Below are 19342 nucleotides of genomic sequence, written 5' to 3' on the forward strand. Positions count from 1 at the left end.
ATGGCTGCTCTGATATTTCACTGGAAAGCGATAAGGATCCTCCCGTACTGTCTCCCTTGAAAAATAAAAACTTCCTAAACTATAAAATGCGATTCAAATATTACTTTCTCCTTATCATCTGTTGGTCACTAATTGTATAATGGCAACAATCTATGAAAGTGTTCTTTGACTTGGACATTTAACAAAGAAAACAAGAACCTTGCCATTGAGTCTGTGAGATGTTATGGTATCCAATATGGTAGCGTAGGCACAAAAGAGTCGTTTTGTCAAGGCTAGTATCTGTCCAGGTTTAGTACTGAAAGCGTGTTCTCCAGATCATAACCATCTCAATAGGCCCAAATAGCTTTCGTGTTATTAGATCAGAGGGCGGGCACTAGCATTTCCTGGGCCAACGGTACAGTTCTGGTACCTGTAATTATTGAATTCCCATTAAGCATCTACAGTGGGAATCCTGTTATTAACCAATTTATCACACCGCAGAACCATGTAATCACAGCATAATCTAATCTGAGTCCTTGTTAACAAGATGACTCGACTTCATCTGTCAGCTGACTCCTGTCTGGAGTCCCCCGTGCCCAAGAAGCTGCCGTCCAGAGCAGTTTCTTTGTGCGGGGAGTGACCTGGAGTGCCCTGGAGCGAGGTGACCTTGAGCCCGGCACCTCCCTCCCCATCTGTTGCCCCAGGTGACTGCACACCTGCCTGTCAGGTGGTGCTCCGGCACCCGCCAGGCAGACTATGGAGCGCCGTGCCCTGCGGTCAGATTAGAATGATGCAAAGGGCTCAGTCCAGTGGGGCTTTTCCCGTTTAGGAGGGAGCTCACCGGGTCAGCGGGGTGAGTCAGAAGCAGACAGCTGGCTGGACAGGGCGGTGGCCGAAGGTTAATCGTCTGGCTGACTCTAGCTGACACAGGGCAAAATGTCCCTTCAGTCTCAGTGGCCAAATGGCCAGGATAAAGCCGCACCTGCTGCCCCTGTTCGCTCAGAGGACTTGGACGGAAGCCAGCGGTGGGCACTCGAGGGCACTTGGACTCTGTGCCCATGCCTCCCTGTTTAACATAGTGAGCGGTCCGGATGGGGCCTGGCAGTGGGGATGGGGGCACTGCCTCTGGAGGGGCAACGGCCCTCGCTTTGGGTCTGGACCCTGATCACGGGGACGCTGCCTGTGTGAGTGGTGGCGGTGGCGGCTGTGACCGTCCCAGAGCTGGGTGTGGGGCCGCAGTCACCATGTTACTTTCTCCCCGGCCTGGGGCACGTGTCCTGGCTCGGGGGTGGCAGCCACGCCTCACCCCTCTGTCCCCAGACACACAGGGCCTTCTGACCTTCTAGCACCTTCTTCAAGGTTCCCCAGAACCGTCCTTTCTTCTTCCTCTGCACCCACTACCGATGATGCATGATTATGAATTTGGCTCTGTATCATTTTGTCTCCATCCCCTGAACGGAGCCGCTGTGCCGGGGTGAATGCCACCTGTCTCTGCCCCCAGCACCTACAGCAGGGCCTGAGCCGCGGCAGTCACCTGTGTGATGTTTACTGAATTAACACATGAGCCTTAAAACACAAATCCCATAGCAGCTTTCATCCCAGTTGCCCTGGGCTGCTCTGTCTTGGTTGATGATATTGGAGGTGCCCCCTGGCTCTTCCCCCTGGCGAGCCCCCTCCTCATAAAGATAACCAGGGCTTCTCCCCCAGGCAGTGGCGCTGGAGTCCTCTCCCAGTGGAATCTGTGGCCAGGCTGTCTTCTGTCTGAACCTAATTGAAGAAGATTCTGAAACTTCTGTTGCAAATCGCACACCAGGATCTGTTCAGAGCCTGCTGCCTCCACTTCCACTCCTGACGTTCTCTTTTCTGGGAGGGTCTGCAGTAAGATCTTAGGATGGGTGGGGTGCGAGGGTGCGCTGGCCAATGGCCAGCTGTGCTCTGCGAAGGAGATCCTAGGAGCATCTTTTGAGTCCCTTCCCACTTGCCCTGGGGGCTACAGGCCCTGGTGTGGCTTTCGGCAGGATGTCGCATCTAAGCTCCATCAAGGGGGCGTGCGTCCATCATGTGGCGGGACATGCCACCCCAGCTCCAGCTCAGAGACGCATCCCCCGGTGTTCCAAGTCTGACCTCTGGGGCTCGCCTCATCTCTTAGGACTCCGTGGGGGGTTACACAGCTTCCTGCCACCTCCGGGGTCTCAGGGTCCAGCCGCACACGAGGCAGGAGGCTACTGGTGGTGCCGCCCGACTCTTGCAGGTGAGATCTGGTGTCTGTGATGGGCTGTCGAGTGGACGCGTACAGCAGGCTGAGCCCTCACGCCTCCGGAGGATAAGCATTCTGGAAGAAGTCCTGACTCGGGACGTTCCGAGCCAGAGTGTGAAGGGGCTGGAGCCAAGCCAGCCTCACCTAACCTGCGTGCTCTCTCCTTTGGTCCTGAGTTCAAAGGCAGCCTGAAGACTGTGCTGGGTCATCCAGGAGCAGTCCCTGAACTGTTTACAAGATATGAACCCCTGGGTTCTTTTAGTATTTACCTTTTATATCTCTCTTTTCCTTGCCTGCATCCATCCAGCCAAATGCACATTCTGAGAGCTGAGTGGGCAGTGACGCCGCACTGGCCGACGTGCCCACTAAAACCTATGGCCACATGTACAGGACTCCCTGTGATGTATGATGTATGATGTATGTGTGTCCAGAGGACACACACCTCACGTCTTTGGTTAGTCTTTTTCTCTTGAAAATGGAAGTTTTATGTATAGGGACTTCACTAACAGAATTATCACTCTGTCCATTTCCAAGGAAATAAAAATCTGCTCTGGACTTCCGGCTGCTCTGGCCACCGGCCCAGGCTTTGTTGTCCTCCCGGCATCTCTGCCGGGCTTGTAGTAACGCTTCTCCCCACGATGTCACACGATTCTGCAGAGGAGCGTGGTCCTGGCGTCTCTGCAGACGCTCTGGCGTCTGCTGCTCCTATAAATACCCAAGCCTTGCCACAGTTGCCTAAGCAAGCTGCTGCCTGCTCCTCGAGTTAATTTAAGGGGAAATGGACATAGAGCATCCTTTTCTCCATCCCCCCCTGGGGGTAGCCGTGAAGAGTCAAGAGCGGGTGAGTTTGGCTCCCAGGCACTTGTGTGTGTCCTGGACTGGAAGAAAACCTGAGATGTCTGACTTCTCCAATCTTGATAGTGTCAGCAGGGCTCAGTGGGCTGCGGAGCAGAGGCCTCTGTTTTTCATTCTCTTTGCATCAGATCACAGTCATTGGGGCTCCGTGCAGCTCTGTCTGACTCACGCTCTGCCACTGTGGATACATCGTGCCACCCTCGGGCACTGGAGCTTCCTGGGCTGGGAAGTGACGGTGGAGATGCCCCCACTGCCAGGGGGCTCCTTGGAGCCACCAAATGTGCGTGGAAATTGGGGCAAGCCCAGGGCAGCCAGCTCGCTGGGGTGTGGGAAGGCTGTCATCAGTGGGCCTGGGTGGGACAGACAGCGTCCCCAGAACAATACATCAAGTCTGATAGCCCCAAGGAGGACACAGCGTTGTTCAGAGGAAGCTGAAGGTCAGGCGCGCCCCCTTGCAGGCCAGGTGGAGCAGGCAGGTCACTTTTCACTTCTGGGCACGGGTTTACATACACGACCCCAGCTGTGCCTTCAGAGAGTAGAAGAACCAGGACCCAAGACAGCCATCCTCCTCCCCGGACACATCTCCACGTGACTCCTGGCAAGTCCCATCCAGCCAGCATGTCCAGAATTGCGTAGTTTCCACAGCCTCCTGCTCTGTCCTTCCCAGACTCAGCCGGCGAGCTGGGCACCTTGGCTCTGGCTGGACGTGCCCTTCCCGCCCGCTCACATCTGCTGGGTCTGGGGCAGCCGCCTCTCAGCAAGCTCCGGGGACTTCCTCTGCCCTCACAGACCTTCAGCTGTTTTCACTCTGGCTGCGGAAACAGCCATCCAGTGTGTCTTCTCTCCACCTCGCCCCCACCCTAACCTGATTTCCAAGTACCCGAGCCACCTTAGGAAAACCTGAGACCCCGTGACTGCTCATCCTGTGCACCTAGGTCACCGTTGCCTCTTCCTTCCATGGATGTTCCAGACCCATCACGTATACCTGCCCCAAACCCCTCTGGACCAACTTCTGAGGGTCTCTACACATGTTCACCAGAGCACTTCTGGCTCATGTTGATCGTAGCGCCTTTTCTCAGTTCCCTCACTCATCGAGGGATAGGCTGTGTTGACGTCAGCGTCTTCTGTGGTGCCTTTAATACTGTGACAGGCTCAGCACAGAATCTCGGTTTACTGAAATAAACTGATGACCTAAACCCATATCCCATCAATTCCATTCTCGGCAGAATGCTGCTGCTTTGTTCCCTAGTTATAATACTCATTAGAAGGGACATACGGGGACTTCCCTGCCAGTTCAGTGGTTAATATTTCACCTTCCAATGCAGGGGATGTGGGTTTGATCCCCGGTCGGAGAGCTAGGATCTATCACACGTTCCTCTTGGGTCAAAAACACCGAAATGTAAAACGGAAGCAATATTGTAACAAATTCAATACTTTAAAATGGTCTACATCAAAAAATCTTTAAAAAATGAACATATATACACAGAATGTGCCCATGTTATATACCTGTTATGTGTACATGGATCTCATTCTGATCGTTTCCAATATTAAGGCTATGAACATAGAAATGATTCATTATAATGAACCTCTTTTGCCACCACTCTCGCACACAGTAGGTGCATGATAAAAGTTTACAGAATCACTGTAAGATTTAAAATACCAGAAATAAATGGGCATTCAGTAATATTAATCCCTGAACTATAAGATCTATCCCCTTTTCATGATATCCTATGGCAAAGAAATTATGGGTATAAAAAGCAAAACATTGGCTGGCTAGCTATAAATTATACTCTGAAATAGCTAAAATTATAGTTGGACTGTGACCTTTCTGAATACATCCTGTTACGTGTCCTGCCCACACAGGAGAATAGTCATTCCTTTTAGGCTTGGCTGAAGCCCCACCATTGGTATCTTTCTTATCTGTGACTTCCTCTGGAGTAGAAAGACTGATTTACCACCCATGCTGCAGCTAAGAGCTCAAATCTGAGGGCTGGCCAGGTGCACAGGGATGAGGGAACTGTGTTTGAGCCTCCCATAATTTCGAGCCACAGAGAGGTCAAAGCAGAAAGACTAAATACTGTTTGTAACCTCTACCCATAATAATTTCTTGGGTAAGAAAGGGACCAGATCACTAACGAGTGGTATCAAGCGTAACTGAGGCCACACTCCTAGCAAGTCATCAAGATCAGAGATTATATTTAGAAGGGGTGGATAAGTATTAAATGTGGACTGCCAATCTGCTGCTGTTCCTGGCCTCAACAAAGAGCACACATTTTTAATTAAAAAAAAAAAAAAAAAGAACAAACATCTTTAGGCAGGACATGGATGGTAAGGGCAGTTAAAAGGAGAGAACACAGGACTCTCCAAAATCATTTGCAGTGAGTCCTGCAGGTGCCAGGGTTGAAGCGCCCAGCCAGGTGACCTGAGTCAGGTCAGCCGAGGTCTTGGCCATCACCGTCTTCTGTTCTGGATCCCGAGGATGGACAGTCTGCTGCTCAGGGAAGAATGCTTTCTTGGGGTCACAGTGCTTGAGCTAACATGCAAAGCAACCCAGCTCCTCAAAGCCTCCCGAGTTGAAGATACTCTCAGGAGCTCCCCATGTTCTGACATGAGCAGAGAGAGCCAAGATATGGACCCGTGACAGCTCTCAGCAGACAGACCAGAGGAACATTAGCTTCCGGTGTATGTCCTGTGGTGTCAGCAGTGACCAGCCTGAAGCCCCAAGCTCTCCACTGCCTCCCCAGAGATGTGATGTCTATGGGACCAGTACCTTCAGGGAGGCTGATGGGGGAGAAGTTTCAGTTGAGGGACCCCTGCCAACTCCAGGTGGCTTCTCCTGTCATTGAGTCACCCAGGAACTTTACATGGTCATTGCTTTAAGGACCGGATGCTATATCTACCCCAAAGGAAAATTTCCACGGTCGTCTAAAAAATGAATTACACTGATTTGCTCATGACACTAACAACGTAACCCCTTCACACTGTTTTGGACATAGATGACTACCTCATTAATATTGACTTTTGAGGGTCTTAAGAGGAGGGCTGGCAGTATAATTAGCCTTTCTCTGCTGAATAAATGTTAACTAATTGCTTTACAAATAATATGTTGAGATGAGAAATCAGTTTTCAATTTTACAGCTGTACTCAGTTACACATTAGAATTTTTGATACGAAAGGTTAGTAAAATGTCACTAAAGATCTTCAAACCTAATCCTTACATACTGGGGGAAAAAATAGAATTCTAATAGAACAGACAAAGCTTGGATTACTGGGTTGGGGAATTTTCAGGGAGAATTTTGAGGTCTGTTAAATCACTTTTTTTTCCTCTCACTTTTAATTTACTTTATTAAAACATATTTCCTTACATCAGAGCAACATCACCTAAGGTATTATATTCTCCAGGGAAATCTATTCTCTCTTCCCGCCCCATCACTCACTGTAAATTCTAGGCAAGAGCACTAAGTATTAGACAAAAGGCTAATTTCCTCCACATCAGTTCATGTTGTTTAAGAAGTTAATATGCACAAGTGGTGGTAATTGAAGCAGGGCTGGAAGCCACTTCCAGTAAGAGATAATCACTAAAGGACAAAGACGGCAAAGATTCCACTCCAAGTGGGCTCTGGACAGGCCAACACTGGCCCCAGTTCTGCATACAAATGCAATTACCTCTCTTAACAATAAGACTTCATTAGTCTCCAGACGCCCAGTCCTGCTGCCTGCCCTGATGGCTGCCACCCTCACCAGCTCCCTTTTTGCAGTGCTCTGGGATCAGCGACACTTCCAGGCACATTTCATGTGGGATCTTTGCAGCTTCAGGTTTATGTTCTTATAGATGATGCAATGAATTTCCATCGACGATTTGAGAAAATGCAAACCGTTAATTCTGTGAAATCCTTGTTTCAGTCTCATAAAATGAGAGTATTTTTCTCGTCTTTCCTGAAATCCTCCAGTCTCTTTGGAGAAGACCTTGTAGAATCTGGGAGCCTCTTTGATAAGCAATTAAAGATTGCAGCACAGTGGAGAGTTCCCCAGCTGCTGTAAGGATGAATGCTATGTGCCAGCCACAAGCCCTCCCCTTCCATCCTTGGAAATGCTCTGGCTGTTTATCCCCCTGGATCCCTCTGGTTGTTTCTAACCCTCTAGCTTGGGAGATGGGAGAGGTGTTCTAGCATCTAGACCCGCTCTAATGTGGTGCCCCTCCAAGGTGGTCCCATCTCCTGAGTCCACCATCCCCCCGCCGGAGCATCCTGGTTTCCTTCGGCTCCCCGTCCTCTGCCTTTCCTCACTGGGTCCGTGGCCCTCAGCTTTGGAATAGAAGGCTCCCTGTTGTCACCGCTCTATTGTTATAGGGATCTTATGGCAGGGGTTCTGTGGGGCTGTCTTCAGCCAGCTCACCAATTCCTCGTCTCCTGTTGTCCGGGGCCAAGCCCGTCATCTCCTGGGAGTTCCATGAAAAATGCTTGCTGAAGAAATGCATACAAACACTGAATGGAAGGGACTCGAGTATTTTATCAAAATGGTGGTTTGAAATTTTGTCTATTCTTGACCATCAGTGGCTCATATCAAAAGATGAAAATATGATATGGACAACAGGGCATCCTGCAAGCTGCCTCCCTCTGGGGTGCTGAAAACAAAGTGACCTGCAGACCAGCAGCGTTCCCTTCCCTTTGGGTGCTGAGTACATCCAGGAATTCACTGCATAATTAGTAGTGTGGCTCGAGGTCAGCCATGCCATGGCCCTGAGGATACAGAGAGGACGCAGGTGTGGGCAGCCTCCTCCTCCGGAAGGTATTGATGGTAGGAATTCTAACACTTTACAGGAAGATTTGAAATTCTGGTAAGGCTTCTACTTAATTAATCTGAATCATCATCATCATTATCTTTTAAATCTCGCTTTTATTCCCCCAAAGCCTTTGAATTGAGGCTAGCAGAGGCTCTTCTCATCACAATGCACACATTTGAATTCAGGCCATTTTGTTGTGGTATTATTTTACGAATTTACCACTTCAGTTAAGCAGGGGAAATGGTATGTTGCATTGTTCCTTCTTGAAGCAAAATCTGAACAAAGGATGAGTCATCAGTTGGCATGACTCATCAGATTAGTCTGACAAGAGACTTACCGAGATAGGGTGGGTACAAAGCATTTCAACTGCTTATGAGCAAAGATTATATTAGTAATTTATCCTTCAAACATTTTTTGAAATAATTACAGCCTATTTTGACAGGGAATATGGATGTTAAGTCAGAAAAAGTTTTACTACAGAAAACTAAAACTTGTATCTCTTGTTATCTTGTTTCATGCTGAGATGGTCTTCAATTAGAATTTCACAGTTGGTCCAGATCACAATGGAAGGAGTGTCATTTTAGGGGGGAAAAAAATGTTGTCTTGCTAACCACCTCCAAATTCCCAGGGATGGAAGATGTCACTTTGGAGGCTTGGAGTTTCAACATCTAGGAAGCGGAACAAACCCATTGCCCAAGGATGGATGTTTGGCTCTATGTAAATTGATTTGCCAATATAGGAATGGATGTTTTCAGTTGAGAAATGCCTGTGAATGCCCAGACTTTTATCTCCAAGTAGACTTTCTGTTGGGTTTCCCAGGTGGCTCAGTGGTAAAGAATCTGCCTGCAATGTAGGAGATGCCAGTTTGACCCCCTGGAGAAGGAAATGGCACCCCACTCCAGTATTCTTGCCTGGGAAATGCCATGGACAGAGGAGCCTGGTGGCCTACATTCCACAGGGTGTCAGAGTCAGACACGACTGAGAGACTAACAATGTGTTTTCTGTGAAGCTCTCAGCTCCATCCATTTCATTATTGTAGACCACTGATTCACGGGATTTCAGAGCTAGAAAGGACCTACCCGACCCCTTCCTGCAGTCCCACAGGACTGAGAGATCTAATGGACGCCCCTCTGAAGACTGAGGATGGCAGCTGAGCCCTAACCTCTTGGGGGCCCCCTACCTAAACTTCCGTCCCAGGCAGGTTGATGTCTCCAACCCTTTGCTTGTGGTCTTGGTGGTCCCCTTTCCCCTGAAATTGCTTCAAGATCTTTTGTCCCTTTGATTTTTTTTTTTTTCCCCTCCATGCCCTGTATATTTCCATGGCAGACTTGTTGTTTTATAGAGAAATACGTATCCCTGGCAGAGGCACGCGTTTATTCAAGGGCTGTGTTGCTGAATATGCAGGCAGGCAGCCGCATCTTGGACACGACCCCCTTTGCGTGTCCCTGGGCCAAGTGTTACTGGCAACACGGTGGATTCTTACACGGCTCGGAGAGAGTAATTGGTTTTCGGGTGAAAAGCAATGTGTAAATGCAAGACAGGCGGGGTCACATTCATTGACCCCCAGGGCTCTGGGCCTGCCAGCACGCAGGTATGACAAATTGCAAGACGGAGAGACTGGCAGCTCTTAGGGCCCCTTGTGTTCACCTGGGCTCTGGGACAACCACAGGCTCCGACGTTGGAGGAGGTCTTCATTTTGAAACTCCTTTCACCTCTTCAGTCCTGAGATGCCGCAGGCATCCTACGGGAAGGACCTGGAAGAGCAGCAGAGATGGTGGTCCGGGGGCCCCTAGAGCGTTCCTGAAGTCTAGGGTGCAGGCCCTGATAGCTGAGGACCTGGCTGCCGGAGCCAGGCATGGAGCCAACTGCAGAGACTCAGAGCTGGAACCTGTCTCCTCCCGATGGCCTTGTCTCTACAGAGGTACTTGCCGGAATTGATGGAGGGGCGTTGCAGTTTCTTCCATGAGAAAAGAGGCACTTCTTTCTTAAAGCCTTTGCAATTTGGACAGTTCCTCTGGCTCACCTCCGAGATGTCTGCCTGCCCAACTGCAGTGCAGCAGGGTTACCTGGACAGGTGAGTCCTTCTGCCCTATTGAGTTCTGGATGCTTTTCTGTCAAAGAAACCTCTATTCTTCAGGGAGCATTTGACATTTGAGGATTGACAGGGCTGACGAACACGAAGACGTCATCTGGCTGAATCCCCCCTTCTTCCCCAATTGCCATGCTTTTTTTGGCAAAAGAGAACCGTGAGGGAAGGTTCCTATCTGGGTGTGTCAACAGCTGCCGGTTACCACTCTTGTATCCGTCTTTGGTGCTCTGATGGCAGTGTAAGGACTGGAGTAGCCACCACTGTGCCCCCCGGGACAGTGTTGCCACCCACCTGGGGCTGGATGCTCCTGGCAAAGAGACTTCTCTGTCTTTGATCCCTGACCCTCTGTCCTCACTTCTCCAGCTGTGTGCTCAACAAGAGGACGCTGGGCTTGGATCTGCATATGCTGTTTGTTCTCACCATCGAAATGATGTAATTTATCTGAGTGTTACATAAACCACTACACTGGAGGCAAGAGGGAATTATTTCTGTGGGTGAAATGCTCTGGAACGAGGAGGCTGCTACAAAGTACTGAGTGTGACAAACGGAGGGGTGGATCGACACCCAGAAGGCTCCCGAACTCAGATGCTGTCTCAAGACCATGTTCCACTGCAGGGAAGCGGGTGTGGTTCGTGGCAGATAACTCGGAAGTCTAGCTGGGGTGACCACAGGCACAGAAGACATCTGGTCCTCACCTCAAAAGACTGGCATAACCTTAAATGTGAGACCCCAAGTTTTATGATTCAAATTCAAACAACATGCTTATGATTTCATTTTTGACGGGTGTTCCAATTAGTGGACCAGAAGTGGGCTGTCTCCTCTTATCATCTCTAGCGCTCAGAAAACTCGTGCTAATGTTAATAACCCATGTTGAGAGTAACTGTTCAATTTTAGGGTTATAATTTTAAGTTATATCCTCTATAAAGTGATAGGAAAATTGGGAAACAGTTTGATGAGTATCTGTGTTTGACTTAGTAATAATATGGAGATTTCTGTTTGAATTTGTAGCACGAAGACTGCTTTTGTGGGGCAGTGGGAGTCCAGCTGAAATGTTACTATTAAGCCTTCAGAGTAACTTCCCTTTGCAGCAGAAGTTTGGGTGTCAGAAAATTTTGTTTTTGTTGATCACTCTGTTGGGTCTCCCTGCTGCTCGGTGGTAAAGAATCTGCCTGCCAGTACTGGAGACACAAGAGACACAGGTTCAGTCTCTGGGTTGGGAAGATCCCCTGGAGTAGGAAACGACAACCCACTCCAGTATTCTTGCCTGGAGTATTCCATGTACAGAGGAGCCGGGCGGGCTACAGTCCATGGGGTCCCAAAGAGTCGGACATGACTGAGCAGCTGAGCATGCACGCACATGTGCTAACGGGGTATTTTAAAATACTTTCCCAAAAGAGAGATTGAAAACTCCAGTTTTTCTCTAGTCCTGCCTCTCCTGGGACGCTCAGTGCACTTAGGGAACTGACAGTTGGGTGGTGTGGCTGTTGAGGGTGCCTACTCTGCCCAGTTCCTGAGGTTGCAGCCCACCTTCTACCATCACGTCTTTGATGACGAGGTCTCTGTGAGTAGGTACATGTTTCCCCAGTGTGCAGAGGATGAGCCGAGTGATTGCAACCCTTCTACCGGGTGACTGAGTCTTACTGCTGCTGCTGCTGCTAAGTCACTGCAGTTGTGTCCGACTCTGTGAGACCCTGTAGACGGCAAACCACCAGGCTCCTCTGTCGCTGGGATTCTCCAGGCAAGAATACTGAAGTGGGTTGCCATTTCCTTCTCTAATGCATGCATGCACGCTAAGTCTCTTTAGTCATGCCCAACTCTGTGCGACCCTCTGGACAGCAGCCCACCAGGCTCCTCTGGACACAAGATTCTCTAGGCAAGAATACTGGAATGGGTTGCCATTTCCTTCTCCAAGTGAGTCTTACTAAATTTTGTTAAATTCTTGTGATGCTGGAACTCCCAGTTCTTATGAAAAATTTGTCATTGGCCTGTATCCTGGGGTTCATACAGCTTGCTGGGTGAGCCACATCTAAGCAGTAACCCCTCAAGGCTAATTCCTGCACTTGATTGTTGAATCATTTTGAATATCACTTTTTTTTTTTTAAATGTAAGTTACTTCTGGATATACAGCTAAATTTATCTAAATTACCTCAGTTACATTGAAGAGTGTCCAGATACGTTCTTCTTTCAATCACCCACAACATGTTCAATGGGTTTATGTCATCAAGCTCACTTTCCAAATCTGTGACCACTCTGCTCTGTTGCACGGAGACTGGAGGCGTTTTAGCTCCTGAGTGGCAAAAGCTAACTGGTGAAGATATTTCTGCCAGGAGCTCTCGATTCTTTGTTTCTTTGCCTAATTGACTGGTTGAGTGCAGGCGTTTCATTTTATGTCACTTACATCCCTTCACTGTTGGACTCAAAGCTTTCTCCCATAATATGAATGTAGTGAAAAGACATCTCCGTAGGTTTATATTCAGAGTGCTTGACTTCTCTTGCATGGGGGCTTCATTTTCACGTCCTTGTTAACAGTGGGGAGCCACCAGGCCTCTGAGAGGCTGGGCCAGGGCTGCTGCAGGGGGCCCGGCTCCCTGCAGGCAGCCCCAAGGCCTTAGCAGTTAGGGTGTGCCTTTTGCTAGCCCGGAACCAGGCCGTGGTTCCTGCAAGGCAGGCTTTCTCAGGCGTGGCACAGTTGACATTCTGGGTGGGCTGACTCTTTGTCGTGGGGGCTGCCCACGTGTTACAGGATGTCAGCAAGCTCTGACCTCTAGCTAGTCGATGTAGCATGTCCCAGTTGTGGCAGCTGAAAGCGTCTCCCTCCGTCCTTGCCAAAAGTCCTCTGGGAGGCAAAACCCCTCTGGGTTGAGAACCTCTACGATGGGACTGGAGCTCCTGTCTGCCCTGTGCTTTCTTCTGCCGCAACCACAGCGGTCACGGTGATCCAGCTCGACTTGGAAAGAGCCTGGGGCCCCATCTGGGATGCGCTGTCTGGACTGGAGACTTGGTGGGACCACGACTGTGTGGACGAGAGCTTCCTGCCATTATTAAGACATTTATACCCTTTTTCTGTCTCCCCTTTCTTGATAAGAGAGTGGTAACTGTGAAGATCTCTTTAGAAGGGTTTTTTTTTTTTTTTTTTTGGTTGAGATTGGGGTTCCTTTACACATTCTTAGAGATATAACTATACAGCTTCTTTTTATTCTTGATAATTTGGCAATCAACTAAAATTGTTCTTCAGGGTTAATTTTTTTAAAATGAACAAAATCATAAGATCTCTTATTGCTCTCATATTTTGCTTATGAAAATTACATTTCCAAAAAGAAAAAAAAAAAACATAGTAAGTTCTCTGAAGGTCGTGATTGTGTCTTAAAATCCCAAATTATTGCCAAAAGCCTAACATGGTTTTTGCTTGTTGAAAGTTCCTGCTGAATTCTTGTCAATGTGAATAATCTAAATATACTTGGAATCGAAAAATGGTAAGACCAGACACAGAGCCCTGGGCTTTGTTGCTCAGTCATGTCTGACTCTTTGCAACCCCGTGGACTGTACCACCAGTCTCCTCTGTCCATGGGGATTCTCCAGGCAAGAATACTGGAGTGGGTTGCCCTCCTCCAGGGGAACTTCCCAACCCAGGAATCAAACTGGGGTCTCCCGCCTTGCAGGCGGATTCTTTACCAGCTGAGCTGCAGGGAAGCCCTAGACAGGGGATTATTTCCCAAGGAACCCAAGTGCCACAATCCTGCTGAGTTCGCAGGAAACAGACTGCATACTGGGTTTTCGGTGGTTCTCCTGGCACATACAGTGTGGTTTGCAGCCTTTGATCTATACCATCTGAAGGGCTTATATTTCACAGCCGTTGCGGAACACACAGAACAGTGTTCACGATTATCGATTCTGAGGGAACAAGCCGTCAAACTTACACCAATTTCGGAAACGCCGCTAAGATGCATTTGCAAGATACATGGGTTCACGCTCTCCCTCACCCCGTGACTCTCTGCCTGAGGCTGCTTATTTAGAAGCTGCCTAGAATTAAGGTCAGGAAAGGCTCTTGACTTGTTTTTGTCTGATGTCATCATCCCAGCGGGGCCCCAGACGATTCTTGCATCCGTGGGTAAACACCATTTGTCACTCAAAATAACAAAGCGGGAAGAGGAGAACGTTGACATACCTATAGATAATACATGCACTGTTCCTGCATGTGTCACAGTTAGCTGTGTCTTGCCCAGTCCGATATGAAAGCCTACAAGATAAGAACAGGAGAGCATTACACGTGGCGGCTGCTGGCCCCTGGCCTCTCTAGAGCACGCGGCTCCCGTCAGGCGCTTTCCCACTGCCATCGCTCCTCGCGGGAGTGGAGACTGAGCCAGGCATTTCCCACTTCGCTCCGGTCTCTGTGTGCATTGTATACAATCAGGGCAACCACTGCGGCTGCTATTTAAATTAAAATCTAGGATGTGAACATAACCTAGCAGATGAGGCAAAGATTCTGATTTTGTTATAAGCAAGGGGAATTGGGGATGTTTCAGGGCAGTGATATTCATGGCATTTTAAAGAAACTTGAAAAGGAAACCAGCCTCAGATCTTCTTGACCTGATGGCTTGTTTCTGCCCCACAATCTCTTCACCCTCGAGAGGAGGGGTCTGCAGACTATGGTCCTCAGGTGAATCCCGCTCTTGGCCTGATTTTATCCAGCATGCTAAGATTGGATTTTACGTTCGTAGATGGTTTAAAAAAATGAACAATATTTGGAACATGTGAAAACTTGTGAAATTAAAATTTCAGTGTTCATAAAGTTTTAAATTTTGAAAGTAAAAAATGGTGAAAATTCTTACGTAAGTAGCTACAATATCCTTGGTCTGCAAATTCCGGAATACTCCCTCTCTAGCTCTTTAGAGTAAAAAATGTGCTGACCTGTGTGGCAGCATATCGGATGCCTTGTCAAGCCTTCTGACACCCTCTATGGCTGTGTTCTCTGCTGAGCCTGTCAGAGCTCGGACTAGACATTGTTGGAGGCGCGGTAGGGCAGTGTTCCCCGTCCTCTCATTAAAATGACGGAACCTTACTCATTTATTTTTTGGGGAGTATATTCTGGAAAGGTGTACAGCCGTTAAGATTTTCTTTGGCAAACTTTTTATTTTGTTTTGAGGTACAGCCAATGACCGTGTTGTGATAGTGGACAGTGAAGGGACCCAGCCGCCCATCTGCATGTGTGCATTCTCCCCCCAGGTCTCCTGCCATCCAGAGCCCTAAAGATTTAATGAGAGGATTTTCTTGAGTCTTCCTCAGCCCAGTCACCCCAAAAAAGCTAGTCTGGGGGAGCTTTCCTGATGTTTTTCCTGCCACTTTGACTGACCTATCCTCTCTCTTACTTTTCATGTGCAGGCCTATTTTATTCTGAATATTGCTTTGTACCAAGGGACAGACGTGATAACCAGAACCTGTTAGATTAGTAGCAGAAGCAGGGCTTCCATCTGAATTGGCTTAGACACACACTTTGGGGGCACATTTACATTTGGAGAGCGACTCAACATAATAATAGTGCCCAGAAGGTTTTCTGTCAACAGAGGGGATATTTTTATCACCTTCCCTGTGTAAATGTCTCTTTCCTCGCGTCATGGGTTTTGAATTGAAACTCACTTTTTGTTTTCCTCATTATGTTTGGTGTTACATAAACATTTGACAAAAGGATTTTTCCCCTCCATGCTGTTTTCACAGCGAGCTTTGCTAAACTTGAACTTGACCTTTGAGTTCTGTGCATTGTGTTTATTAACCAAGTGACCACATTCTGTCCTATAGGGTTGCCAGTCTCTGCGATCCATGATATTTGAGCCACAACTGGAGTCGCCCTGTGGCTGTATTTGTGTGGACCTCCGTTCCCCATAGAGGGCACCTTTGAATGCCCCCCTGGGGTCTTTTCCTGCCCTCTGGGCTTTGTCAGGAGGGGAGCAGGAAAGGGCTTGTGCCTCATACTTCCCCCCTTTCCTTAGCCCTTTCCTCCTGACAACAAACGCCAAGGGTACATTCTTCCTGAGCTTTCCCCCCTGACTCTAGATTATCACACTCACACCAGGTTCCTCCCTGTCTGACACTACCTCCCTTCTCCCATGCCTTATCATATGTAACAGGCCTTTCTCCATCCCACTGGTTTTTCTGGAGCTCGGTCCTCAGCTCATGTCTCACCACAGTGGCTGTGTGCAGTGTAATAAGCACAGGACTTGAGCACACATCTAGCAATGACGCATCTGCTGCAGGACCTGCGGTCCTGCTGTGGGGCTGGGCTGCAGACGAGGGGCTGCAGCTCTGCCTACTGCACTAGTGTAAGCTAACCACCAGCCGGGAAGAGGGTGCATGATAGTTGTCTGTGTCACATTCTACAGGTTAGGATTTTAAAAGAAAACAGAGGACATCAGGGGCATTTCCTAACCATTATTAGAGGGGCACTCTTACTTGGCTCTGCAGAACGTCCAACTTCCACGCTTGCAGAACCTTCCTGCTCAAGACCTCAGGACAGATCTCAAATCGCCATCAATTCTCATCAGCACCACACCCCTTCCTCGCCCAGGATTGTGGAGTTCCCAAGTGTCTCACTTACATTAGAGCCTTGAGTCCTGCAGTTAATTACGCTAGCTCATTTTACAGAGGAGAATACAGCAACACTTCAGGTCTGGGATCTCATTATTCTTGGACCCCAGGCTTCCGATGCTCTGTGACCTGCTCCAGCCTCGGGGCCCGTGTCCTGCACTGGGTGTAACTGGCAGCTTGGGGTAGTCAGTGAATCCAGCAGCGACGGGACAAAGGCTTCAGGCACCCGAAATGCACGAGAGAACTGTCTTCCCGGACCTTGGGGCTCTTCAGTGATAAATTGCTCTTTTTAAAGACCTTTCTGAACAGACTGTTCTTATCACTTTGCAAAAAGCACACACTTTTGCGCTGTTATAGTCAGTAGGCAAATAGTTATTAAGTGCCTATTAGGTGTCAGACCTTACTCTGCCTACCAAGGAGACATTCTGGAATAAGATCGAGTCCTTGTCCTCAGGAAGCTTAAAACACACTGGGAGAACCAGATGGGCGATGTGTAAACAGATGGATGAATGAAAGAAAGGGTTTGGATGCTGCTCTGTTAAGGACATGTTGTGGGAGGGTGGCTTTGGCTCACACACCGAGGACCTTGCATCTGGATAGAGAACTGGGTGATAATAAAAGAGCAGGTAGTCATCTCCAGATCTAAAGATGAGTTTTGCAAACAAAAGGACCATCACTTGTGAACATCATAATGGGAATGATGTTGGCATGTCTGCCAGAAAAAGAGCCAGTGTGGCTGGAAAATCAGGAGCACACGAGAGAGGAGGGAGGTGAGATCAGATCATGTAAAATAGGAAACTCTCTGGACATCTGCTTTACATGTAATGGGAAGCCACTGTGTTTTTATACGTAGAGCCCAGGATGACACAGAACATATCTCCTCTTAACTTTAACTCTTACTCTTCTCCTTCTAAAATATAATTTTCATTCAATTTCCTTTTTCTTCCTTCTTTTCTTTATAACCCATCCTAACTCACTCATTCCTGAAATACAGCATGGTGTGCTGATGTTTGTTGATTAGAAGCAAGTGAGTCATAATATCTACCTTATAGGGAAACATGTCTGTGGTCACTTTTTTTTTTAAAGCTAATTTAAATGAAAAATTGGTGGTCCATCAAATTTCCACCGTACATGAGAAGTATTTTCAGGATCTCATTGCCATGAACTTTCCTTGGGAAGACCCTTCAAGATGTTTGTTTGGGACCTTTTGTTTTTGAAGGGGTTCAGATGTTTGGAGTCCAAAAATGTAGTTCATAAAAATGGCTATCGATGAGAGATTAATTTGTGGATAAAAGTTAAAGTGTTGCCCTTGTATCCTGTGGTTAAGTCACAGGCTGCCTTCAGTAGCTGTTGTCAGTCAAGGTATGTCCACTGCAGTTTTATTAAACACGAGAGTGTTCTTTACAGAGGACTGAATGTGTATAATCTAGTGTGCTTATTGCTTTGATAATCCATCTAATTGTCCCTGGGGCTTCCAAGATGTAGGGTTTGGCTTCGCTGATAATTTTATGGTCAAAATAATGATTGTGTTGCAGCATCTGAATGCATGTGTTCTCCAAATGCAGACCAAACAGATAAGTTCTTTCTACAGGACAGGGAACACAGAATGCCATTATGGAATGCCCCTGTTTTCCTTCTCACTTGGAAACAAGTCATAAAAGCAATACTTGGAATGATTATCTTTGTGGATGGCCATTGCCATGAAGAGAAGCAGTCCAGAAACTGAGCTGCTGGGGCAGAGACTTCTCCAGAGATGGTATGGCTAGAGGTCTTTTGTGGTTAGAAGTTTGGAGAAGAGAGAGCTCGGATCATTGATATCACAGCTGCAGAGGAAGAACATCTTGATCAAAAATGACACATTCTGTCTTGCACATTAATTGCTATCTTTATAAAGCTCTCTCCTCTTTTATTTTGAAGAACTTATACCTTTGGTAGGTTTATAACCCATGTCTGCCATAATGCCTGGTACACTCTGGGTGTTTGGCCAGTATTATTTTATTAATCAAATAAGGCGGTCAGTCTCTGTGCTCCCGTATTGAAGTCCAGTAACAGAAAAATCTATGGGAAAAAATCCAACTGAGTGCAATAAGCAAGTGAAATGCATAAATTATGAACACTTTGGTCCTCACTTACTTCCTAGTGTGAGCCTCTTTGGATCCCAATGATAAGCACGTTTATTGTAAACGTGGAGTTTTTTTTTTTTTTTTTAATGCACTGATCTTTACAACACTTGCTGTTTATTGTCCCTTTACAGTTAGTTGCCATTTGTTAGTATTCCCTGTACTCAACAATGTGTACTACCTGGGGAGGTACGGAGAGAGGCGGGTGCAGAAAGTATGACATTCAGCACCAAGGACAGCGCCAAGAGTCCAAGATGCTTTATTTTCTGTTTCTCTGACCTCCTGACACCCATCCTTGCAGATCACAGTTCTGTCCCAGGGACATTTCTGGAACCCTGATCCTCTCCTTGCCTGATGCCCTTTGGACACTCACTGGTCAGGGTGGGCTTTATTGAAAGGTAAAGGACACTAGACCCAAATTAGGAAATTAATAGGGATGTAAAAGCATGGACTTGGTTGATAGCTCACAGAAGAGGGATTATTGTTCTTGATTTCTTATATCAGAAGGCGTTACTCAAGCTAATTTTACAAAGCAGTTTTTGGTGGAGTCCAGTTTGAGAGTCATTTCCACTTCTGCTTTGTAGTGAAACAGATTTCTTCAGAAGACCTTGCTGTACTTTAAAGAAAGTATAACGAATGTCTGTTATAGAAGACAGCACAGAACTCTAGTTAAGGCACCC

At 47.7% G+C, this 19342-nt stretch overlaps 2 protein-coding genes across 4 annotated transcripts in view; one reads left to right on the forward strand and one right to left on the reverse strand.

Moving 5' to 3' along the window:
* Window positions 1–19342, forward strand: part of DOCK1 (dedicator of cytokinesis 1) — a 556534-nt gene that overhangs the window by 226037 nt on the left and 311155 nt on the right. The window lies entirely within an intron of this gene.
* INSYN2A (inhibitory synaptic factor 2A) overlaps window positions 1–19342 on the reverse strand; it is a 62742-nt gene that overhangs the window by 4351 nt on the left and 39049 nt on the right. For both annotated transcript variants that reach the window (XM_002698567.6, XM_015460787.3), the window contains one exon: window positions 14129–14200. In XM_002698567.6, the coding sequence (XP_002698613.2) occupies window positions 14129–14200 (72 nt within the window). The remainder of the gene's footprint in view (window positions 1–14128; window positions 14201–19342) is intronic.

Source organism: Bos taurus, chromosome 26 (genome assembly GCF_002263795.3).
Source record: "Bos taurus isolate L1 Dominette 01449 registration number 42190680 breed Hereford chromosome 26, ARS-UCD2.0, whole genome shotgun sequence".
NCBI lineage: Eukaryota > Metazoa > Chordata > Mammalia > Artiodactyla > Bovidae > Bos > Bos taurus.